The 10,846-nt window shown below is 37.2% G+C and overlaps 1 protein-coding gene across 1 annotated transcript; it reads right to left on the bottom strand.

Moving 5' to 3' along the window:
* Positions 1 to 23: 23 nt before the first annotated feature.
* LOC103510638 (polyubiquitin-like) lies at positions 24 to 10,218 on the bottom strand. Its single transcript, XM_026824634.1, has 2 exons — positions 9,987 to 10,218; positions 24 to 638 (listed from the first exon to the last, which is right to left on the bottom strand). Exons 1-2 carry the CDS (start codon positions 10,216 to 10,218, stop codon positions 247 to 249), a joined length of 624 nt encoding a protein of 207 aa, XP_026680435.1. The 3' UTR covers positions 24 to 246.
* Positions 10,219 to 10,846: the final 628 nt, after the last annotated feature.

The raw sequence follows: 10,846 nt of genomic DNA, 5'->3' as shown, positions 1-10,846 counted from the left end.
ACTGGAAAATTTACCTTCTATACGTTTTTTTTTTTTTTCTTCAAGGTTGGGTGTTGATCTGTTTCAGCAATCGAGAACTTTAATATTGTTTATATTAGCAATATGTATCCGTAGTTTTTTACTCTTTTCGCTTTAACTTGTGAGGAAAAGTCAGTTGTAAGGTTTAGCTTAGGATTGGAGAGGAGGCACATTTGATTTAGTCAGAAAATGTTGTCCCTAGATGATTTAGTTTTAGGATAATGGGGTTTACAATGTTAACATCCATCGAGTTTTGAAGAGGGTTATTAGTCTTGGTTGCTGGTCAGGAGGGATGCCTTCCTTGTCTTGGATCTTGGCTTTTACATTTTCAATAGTGTCAGATGGTTCAACTTCTAGGGTGATGGTTTTTCCAGTCAAAGTCTTCACGAAGATTTGCATACCACCACGGAGACGTAAGACCAAGTGAAGGGTAGATTCTTTCTGGATGTTGTAATCAGACAGGGTACGTCCGTCTTCCAACTGCTTTCCAGCGAAAATGAGACGTTGCTGGTCAGGAGGGATACCTTCCTTGTCTTGGATCTTGGCTTTTACGTTTTCAATAGTGTCAGATGGTTCAACTTCTAGGGTGATGGTTTTTCCAGTGAGAGTTTTGACGAAGTCTGTTTCAGCAATCGAGAACTTTAATATTGTTTATATTAGCAATATGTATCCGTAGTTTTTTACTCTTTTCGCTTTAACTTGTGAGGCAAAATCAGTTGTAAGTTGTAAGGTTTAGCTTAGGATTGGAGAGGAGGCACATTTGATTTAGTCAGAAAATGTTGTCCCTAGATGATTTAGTTTTAGGATAATAGGGTTTACAATGTTTACATCCATCGAGTTTTGAAGAGGGTTATTAGTCTTGGGGATGTATTACTGAACAAGGGGTAGGTCTGACTTGAGAACTAGTAATCCTAAACATAACCTTAGGGAAACCAGCCCTCGAGTCAAGCTGCTTATCCCTTAATAGCTAGGACCACAATCAGAGTCTGCACTGGGTTAAAGTGTAATTGTTTTATGCCTCAATCAATTTGATTGGTTGATTTTCAACTTTTTAACCAATCACATTGCGTCATCCGATTGTTTTAACAAAGTTTATACTCCGAGTGTTGTCCCGCCCTTGAGAAATGTTCAATAATACCAGTCTGTGACCTGTGTTTAATTCCAAAAGACTTTCAATTCAATGGGGCTCAACCAAAGAAATTTTTTTCGAGATAGAGTCCTATTCCGATGTAAAAGTACCCAAAAAGTGCATTGGCGCACTCAAAAACATCCAAAACGGTCCCTAAATCCCCTAAAAGGTCGCAAAAAAAAAAATAACGTTGAAGCAGCCATGGTTTACGACCTCGCATGAACTGACGTCATCACGAAAAAATGGCTGCCCGCGAAAATTATAGGGGCTCAACCAAATGGCAATTTTTTTCGAGATAGAGTCCTATTTCGATTTAAAAGAACAAGGGGTAGGTCTGACTTGAGAACTAGTAATCCTAAACATAACCTTAGGGAAACCAGCCCTCGAGTCAAGCTGCTTATCCCTTAATGGCTAGGACCACAATCAGAGTCTGCACTGGGTTAAAGTGTAACTGTTTTATGCCTCAATCAATTTGATTGGTTGATTTTCAACTTTTTAACCAATCACATTGCGTCATCCTATTGTTTTAACAAAGTTTATACTCCGAGTGTTGTCCCGCCCTTGAGAAATGTTCAATAATACCAGTCTGTGACCTGTGTTTAATTCCAAAAGACTTTCAATTCAATTCTTGAATGATAATTCTTTCACTAGAAGTAGAAAATGAAAACTATTATTGACATAAGAAATTCACCTCGATGTTTCTACTCCTCACTGTGTGGTGTGTCGTATAGAGTGTTGATATTCCATTGAGGTCAAGGTCGGGTTAACATACAGGGTGGCCAACATCTCAATACATCGTTCAGTGCTTTTCTCTACTCCAATATTTTTCTATTGATTCACCCAGGTGTCGCCATCGATCGATGTATCGTACGACTGTCAAATCGTTCGTTTTACGTTTTGATAAAGCAGATGGGTTTTCTTTCTTCGAAGGAAACTCGATTTAAAAGTTGTCACCCAGTTGATGTCCATCCTGTATGTTTTATATTTCATGCTAAATAATAATAATGATAATGAGTCTAAAAATGAACTTAGTACCGGCGCCCGGGTCATGGAAATTGACGAAGATTTCTAGTCGGGGGGCACTTGGTATATTTTGTGAAGGTACATTGCTCCGTCCATACGATAGGATAGGGTGAGAAATAAGAGCTAGGTTTTCAGCACAATCCATCCCCTTGATAATTAGTTTTCTATTTACCTACTAGATCCTTTTTCCCCGAAAGGCTAAAAGTTGTTGAACAGAAAACAAATAAAATGAATTGGGTTTAATATTAGTACCTGTTGCTTTGAAACAGACTTCACCCCCGATATTTCTTTCGATTTTATTTAGATTTAATTTATTATGGTTCTATTTCTCAGTCACGATTGACTAGTTTTAAATAAAATATTCAATGAATCAGAGAATCTCATATCTTGCCTAATTGAATCTTTCCAAGGAAGAAGGAAGGGCCTATGTTATTTTTACTTCTAACTTCTTTCTGGAAACGATTGTGAATTATTGTTTTCGCGATATTACTTTCGATTTTATTTAGATTTAATTTATTATGGTTCTATTTCTCAGTCACGATTGACTAGTTTTAAATAAAATATTCAATCAGAGAATCTCATATCTTGCCTAATTGAATCTTTCCAAGGAAGAAGAAAGGGCCTTTGTTATTTTTACTACTAACTTCTTTCTGGGAACGATTGTGAATTGTTTTCTACTCTGTTTAAATATTTTTCAAAGCTCGTCAAAAGTGACATGGAAATGAGATCAAAGTGAGATAATTCCCCATTGTACATATACGTAGGATTCATTCGAGATGAGTGTTCTACTTTTACTTACCTTTACCTTCCTATTTATATTTTTATTTTTGTTTAATTTTAATAAATTTTAAAAACTCTAAATGTTCTTTGTACATAGGTATTTAATACAAAATAAAATTGATTAAAAAAGCATTTTCATTTAAGTTGCGATAGTTGACAAAAACAATTGAACTGAGTTGTTTTTTCTTTGTTTCCATAAAATTTCCTTTTTACAAGTTTTTTTCTGTTTTGACACGGTGACTAGGATCATAATATTGAATTATGAGTTTGGGTTCCATAAGTTTAAACTCGAGATTGTTCTATTGGTTTGTGGGTCCCGTGATAACTCTCGAACGTATTATTTTATTTATTTATTTTTTCAAGAGGTTTGACAGAGAAGAACTGTAACTGCTAGGGTCTTATCGTCCGGAAATCAAATGAGATCAAAGTGAGATAATTCCCCATTGTACATATACGTAGGATTCATTCGAGATGAGTGTTCTACTTTTACTTACCTTTACCTACCTATTTATATTTTTATTTTTGTTTAATTTTAATAAATTTTAAAAAATCTAAATGTTCTTTGTACATAGGTATTTAATACAAAATAAAATTGATTAAAAAAAGCATTTTCATTTAAGTTGCGATAGTTGACAAAAACAATGTTTTTTCTTTGTTTCCATAAAATTTCCTTTTTACAAGTTTTTTTTCTGTTTTGACACGGTGACTAGGATCATGTAATATTGAATTATGAGTTTGGGTTCCTTAAGTTTAAACTCGAGATTGTTCTATTGGTTTGTGTGTCCCGTGATAACTCTCGAACGGTAATTATTACTATTTTTATTTTTTAAGAGGTTTGACAGAGAAGAACTGTAACTGCTAGGGTCTTATCGTCCCGAAATCGAAGACAGGATAGGAGGAAAGCCAGCCGTTCCGAGAACGAACATTATCCCATAAGGATAAAATCTGCCCTGGGCGGGAATCGAACCCGCGGCCTAGCGCTTACAAGGCAGACGCTCCACCAACCAAGCTATAACTAGGCTGGCACGGTAATTGTTTGATCCCGTTTTAGTGGTTCTTTTCACAAACCTTAGAACGTACCGATATTAACTAGTATAGTTTAGCTTTTACTGTATAGTAATAGAAAGTAAAAATGCCAGGCACACAGTCGAAAAATCCAGTCAAATCTTTCAACCTTCAAAATATAGACCAAAGTGTCACAACTTATCGTAATCACGTCGTGTTCTCGTTCTTGGCGTTACAGAACGGCCGTGACGTCAGAGTGAATATTGTTAAGCATTTCAATGAAGCGCGTGGAATTTTCGTTCGGAAAGTAATAATCACGGGTGCAGTTTTTGTAGTGAGTGTTTGAAAATCCAATATTTTTTGTGTGATGAGTGTCCAGTATTTTATTTATTTTTTTTTTTTATCGAATACTTGAGACAGCACATGTGGATGGCATTTTTACAGAACGATTTGTTTCTTCTTTTTCAAATTCATAATGAAATTGATAAAATTATTCGAAGGTTATTTTGTTGACGGTCGTCGTTTCTGGACGTTTGTGCCTTGACCGTTTTCATTTAGACACAAACGGTAACTCAGTGTGATTTAGGAGAAGGAAAAACATCAAATGAATTATAATTGGTTATTCAAGTAGATGTCAGTAAGTTGTATAAACACTCCAATGCGTGTTGTTTACTCTGTGTTCTCCTCCTCGTATTCCTCTCTCAGTATGTCAAGTGTTATGGGAATTTGAATTGTGCTAAGTATGACTATGAATATAGTGTTAATGCTAGTCAGCTAGTCACCAAATGTCCCTCTCTGATTAACACAGCTCGCTAAGTATTATGACTTGAACTCGAACCACCCACCTCCAGGTCCGAAGTCCACCGCGCCAACTTCTAAACCACTGAGGGTGGTGTCAGGATCGGAGGTCTTATCGTTCCAAATAGAAGAAAGAGTACAGGAATCAGGATAGGAGAAGTCCAGCCTTTCCCAGAACGAAGCTCATCTGTTTAGTGTCAAGTTCGTCGCGAGCGGAAATAGAACCCGCGACCTAGGGCTTACAAGGCAGTCATTGAGAGCTAAGTAGACTGGCACTTCAAGTGTTGTGACTAAAGTATCAAGATTTTAAAAAAAAACAAGAGATGTATTCCCCGTTAATAGGCATATTGGTCAGGAGAGGAATTTTCGTTCGGAAAGTAATAATCACGGGTGCAGTTTTTGTAGTGAGTGTTTGAAAATCCAATATTTTTTGTGTGATGAGTGTCCGGTATTTTATTTATCAAGTCTCTAGCTCATACCGTTCCCGATATATTGTTAAATTACACCGAAAACCGCCAACCGCTGCACCGATCTTAACCAAAAGTTTCGTGTCGCATCCTTTTCACATTTGACATCTATTTGAAATGCTGTTTACAAGATTCTCTGTCGAACATTTATTCAAACTCGCCAAACGTGACTGCTAAATGCAATCGGGTGTTAGTCAGATAACGGCACTAAAAACTGACCATCGAAATTTTGACCCGATTACTTTCCTGCCTATAGGATAAGGAAAGTAAAAATGATTGAAATGCTGTTTACAAGATTCTCTGTCGAACATTTTTTCAAACTCCCCAAACGTGACTGCTAAATGCAATCGGGTGTTAGTCAGATAAGTCAATGCTTAGCATAACTTGGGTACCTACCTGTATTATCATTTCCCCTATACATTATGTACCTCCATTCGTATTGATTTGCTTGCTTATCGGACACGTGACTTGTTGATTATCATAACATTATGTTCGCTAAAACTCGTGACTTCCTAGCTACATACTAAGAACGAGAATATTCTAGATTCCAGACATTGCGTGGCATCATCTTGTACCTTATGTTCGCTAAAACTCGTGACTTCCTAGCTACATACTAAGAACGAGAATATTCTAGATTCCAGACATTGCGTGGCATCATCTTGATTGAACGCGAAAATTTTCACTCAAAACTAGACGGAAAATTTCACTCATATGAGACGTCAGGTCAAACTGATTTATTTGAAAGGAGGAACCAACCCACGTGAGTTGGTAATCAGATGGACTGATATGTGAGACGTCAGGTCAAACTGATTTATTTGAAAGGAGGAACCAACCCACGTGAGTTGGTAATCAGATGGACTGATATGACTAATATACTGTGTACCATGTACCTACCTATGTCTATTGTGTTGAGGCTAATCTCTAATCACAATGTAAACACACTGAGGAATACATACTTAATAGCAATGTATACTGTATAGCTATGGGTGTAATACGTATTCGGACTTGTAAATAAGCTGCATAATAACATCGATAACATACTAATGCTATATAGTATAATGCACCTATACCTACGTATGTATTAGACTGAATCCACAATCACTTGTTGTGACGCTGAAAATCCCTGACAATCCACCAAACATTGAAACATTTACCCTAGATCTACACGTACCGTCGCATTTCAACTTTTTCAGAGTAACAATGTATACTGTATAGCTATGGGTGTAATACGTATTCGGAATTGTAAATAAGCTGCATAATAACATCGATAACATACTAATGCTATATGTATAGTATAATGCACCTATACCTACTTACCTACGTATGTATAGAACTGAATCCACAATCACTTGTTGTGACGTTAACTGAAAATCCCTGACAATCCACCAAACATTGAAACATTTACCCTAGGTGTACAGTGTACACGTACCGTCTCATTTCAACTTTTTCAGAGTATATATTTTGACCATTCTTCATGCATCTCTTGTTTAGGATAAAGTTTGCACCGGACGGAAATCGAACCCGCAACCTAGCGCTTACAAGGCAGACGTTCTACCCTCCAAGCTGACTAGACTGACTTAATTTTTGTTATTCTTTTTTTTTCTGGGAATGAAATACTTATGCAAATGGAGGATGAATCAAGTTGGATTAGGATAAAGTTTGCACCGGACGGAAATCGAACCCGCAACCTAGCGCTTACAAGGCAGACGTTCTACCCTCCAAGCGAGGATGAGATGAACACGACTGACCTTTGGCCGAAATGGAACTTTAGGCCCGTCGCAAATTGGAAGCGTAGTGGCGCGACTTTTTGTACCGCCTGAAAACCCAAACTATGGAAATGTTGGAGAGTCTATAAGAGTTTCTATCATTAGTTTGACTTTACAGGCGGCTACGCTTCCAATGTGCAACTGGCCTTAGACCATGCCTGATGATTCTGTCACTAGCAGCAGGCAGCAGACCCCATGACAGTTTCCTCCAGTCAGATCCAACCCTGGCACGTTTTGTATTCTCTGTCATACGAGTACCGTTTTATCTCTACTCCACCTTCACATATCTGTGACCTACGCCTTGACTATTATTATAGTCATACTGGTAGGAAGTTGTACTGGAAAACCATAGCCATATTGTGTACCTACTCGCAGAGTTCTCATGAAATGGATTTGCTTGTTATACATAGTTCCATGTTTTTATATTCAATGCTCGAAGATTTTGTCATAATGTACATCGATAATACAGAGGAAAACAACACACAAAAATAACAACAACAGGAAAATAGATGGGAAAACAAAACAAGTGCCCTTTTGGAATGACTTTTATTTAGATCACTCTATTTATTTATTTAATTAATAAACGAAGTATTCTCTATTGACGGGGGTTTACCGTTCATTCGATGACAATCTACACGCCTCCCCACCCAGCCTCAGTTTGGCCAGTAAAAGCCAGCAAATAACCAAATGGTTCTCCAATCAAGTACCAACCACTCGCAGCGTTCCTTAACTTCAATGAACCTCTGGTGCATTCTTCGCACGATTGCAGCTGACCAGCTTGGGTTTGGTATGACCTTAAGAGGGCGCCCCCTTTCAAGGTGGAAAATCAATCAAACCCCTACACACAAACACCATGATTGTTTTTACATTTGTCACCATAAATATTCTATACAATACATATAAATATACAAGAATAAATAATATCTATGTATGTATGTATAAACCTATGTACATATTATGGACATGCATATCATTGATCATGTGAAAATAAGAAATCATACAGAGCAAGTGGTGTTGATAATATTACTTAATCTAAGTCAAGGCCATTCACAATCCCATATCCGTCATATGTTATATTCCCCGTTATTCAAATGCAGACAAATCTTGAGAATTTCCAATTAATTCAATGAAAGAAGTGAGATCCAAGTTTCAACTATAAATTACTAATTAGGTAGGTACTAGACGATTTTACATTGAGTTTGATTGGTTGAGTGTAAATTTTTGTGTAAGGTGTTGTTCCTCCGTAAATTTCGAATGGTCAATTCAACTTTGATGAAATTGGGCAGACATGTTCAATACATGAAGAAATTTTCTCATTACTTACATTTTGTGTCCGATCGTTCTTACAGCGGCCCCGAGAGGATACTTTTTCTGAGTGCCTCTTTCAGTTCACTCAACTATTATTGGTGGATGTGCCACAATTTCTACTGTTAGTGGATGTGTCAAAATTTCTACTGTTAGTGGATGTGTCAAAGTTTCTAATAATGGTTATTCAAATGCAGACAAATCTTGAGAATTTCCAATTAATTCAATGAAAGAAGTGAGATCCAAGTTTCAACTATAAATTACTAATTACTAGACGATTTTACATTGAGTTTGTTTGGTTGAGTGTAAATTTTTGTGTAAGGTGTTGTTCCTCCGTAAATATCGAATGGTCAATTCAACTTTGATGAAATTGGGCAGACATGTTCAATACATAAAGAAATTTTGTGTCCGATCGCTCTTACAGCGGCCCCGAGAGGATACTTTTTCTGAGTGCGTTGGTGGATGTGCCACATAAGCCACATTTTCTACTGTTAGTGGATGTGTCACATTTTCTACTGTTAGTGGATGTGTCAAAGTTTCTAATAATGCTCTAGTCTAGTAAACGTTCTACAATAGGTGTGGTGTAACTGCTGTATCATTACTTGATTACGATGTTGGCTTTTTAAATACCTTTAAAATCCTTTTTTAACCGTAATTCTCCTGATAAAAATATTAGTTATTTTTATCTGAATTAATATTCACGATTTTAAAAACAATTTTATTTAACTGTACCGTTCTATTTTCTATGTATATGTAGACAAGGATAAAGCTGTCAGGTGTGTAGGTAGTAGGTAGGTAGGTAGGTACGAAGCGATTTCGTTGTCAATGAGATAAACGTTCTAACAGTAGGTGTGGTGTAACTGCTGTATCATTACTTGATTACGATGTTGGCTTCTTAAATACCTTTAAAATCCTTTTTGAATCGTAATTCTCCTGATAAAAATATTAGTTATTTTTATCTGAATTAATATTCACGATTTTAAAAACAATTTTATTTAACTGTACCTACCGTTCTATTTTCTATGTATGTATAAGTAGACAAGGATAAAGCTGTCAGGTGTGTAGGTAGTAGGTAGGTAGGTTCGAAGCGATTTCGTTGTCAATGGAGTGATGGGCTATACTGGTTTCCAATCCTTGGTTTGTGAATACTGTCTCAGTACCTCCTGGAGTGGTCGTGGTAGTATCATTGTTGGTTGCTTCGTATACATGAGCGTATGAACATCCCGGTATCTTCCTATTTGACGCACAACCACAACCTGAATTTGTCGTGGCATCAAGTTTGTACATATCGGTTTTCGTCGAAGATTTCATTGGTTTTTTCTCCAATCTTGTTGAGAGTTCTGTCTGTATTTGACTTTCAGTTCTGGCCGTGTTGAAACGAATTAAAATCATTCGAATTCGAAGAAAATAATAAAACTAAATGGGTAGTGCTGCAAAACGCCATGTACGTATTAGGAACCTAAACATTGAAGACCAAACTTAAAGCCCAGCCTAGTTGGGTTGGTTAGTAGCACGTCTGCCTTGTTAGTGCTGCTAGACCGCTGGTTCGATTCTCGCCCGGGGCGGATTTTATCCTAAACAGAGATAAGGTTCGTTCTCGGAACGCCTGGCTTCTCCTGTGCTCCTTCTCTCTCTGCTTTCTGAACGATAAGATCTTAGCAATTCTAGTCTCAGTGTTGGATTCAGTGGTTAAACTTGTGATCTCGTCGTTGTCACTGGTTTTCTTAATATTTCTGACAGCGTTTGAAATCAGCACGAGAGAATTGTTCACAATAAGATACGGGAGTTCAACATGGGCCTTATGTTTGAGCAGACTCTCCATCACTACCAGGTTGGCATCGTCAATGTTTACAGCAATGGGTTTGGAATCGGCTGGAGATAAGACTTGTAAAATGAAATGCATGAGGCAGATGAAAGTAATACGCATTACATTGGGATCAAGTGTCAACTGACAATCCGTCGTGTGGTGGAGTATCTCTACCTCGATCTCTACCACAGAGTATCTCTACTACTTGTAGGTATCTCTACCACTTCACATGAGTGAGGAAAATCTGCAGCACGTTTAACAATCGATTGTTCAAAGTAAACTCTTCACATTTCAAAACACACGCTGCTTAATTATCTCAATTATGTTGTCCTAAGAATAGAACCAACATATAACCCAAGTCCACTTGTTACATCTCTGACTCATAGCTTCCATACACATGGAACATTAGACGCAAAACTTCTCGCAACTTTGAACACTAGATAAGAGCTTGGAACACTATATGTACGAGTAGATAAGAACTTGAAACTTCCATCTTCCATAGAACATTACGAAATTGAACGCGAAAATTTTCACTCAAAACTAGACGGAAAATTTCACTCATATGAGACGTCAGGTCAAACTGATTTATTTGAAAGGAGGAACCAACCCACGTGAGTTGGTAATCAGATGGACTGATATGACTAATATACTGTGTACCATGTACCTACCTATGTCTATTGTGTTGAGGCTAATCTCTAATCACAATGTAAACACACTGAGGAATACATACTTAATAGCAATGTATACT

Source organism: Diaphorina citri, unplaced genomic scaffold (genome assembly GCF_000475195.1).
Source record: "Diaphorina citri unplaced genomic scaffold, Diaci psyllid genome assembly version 1.1 scaffold625, whole genome shotgun sequence".
Classification (NCBI taxonomy): domain Eukaryota; kingdom Metazoa; phylum Arthropoda; class Insecta; order Hemiptera; family Psyllidae; genus Diaphorina; species Diaphorina citri.
Note: the sequence above shows the minus strand (reverse complement) of the source record. Positions and strands in the feature narration are given on the sequence as shown.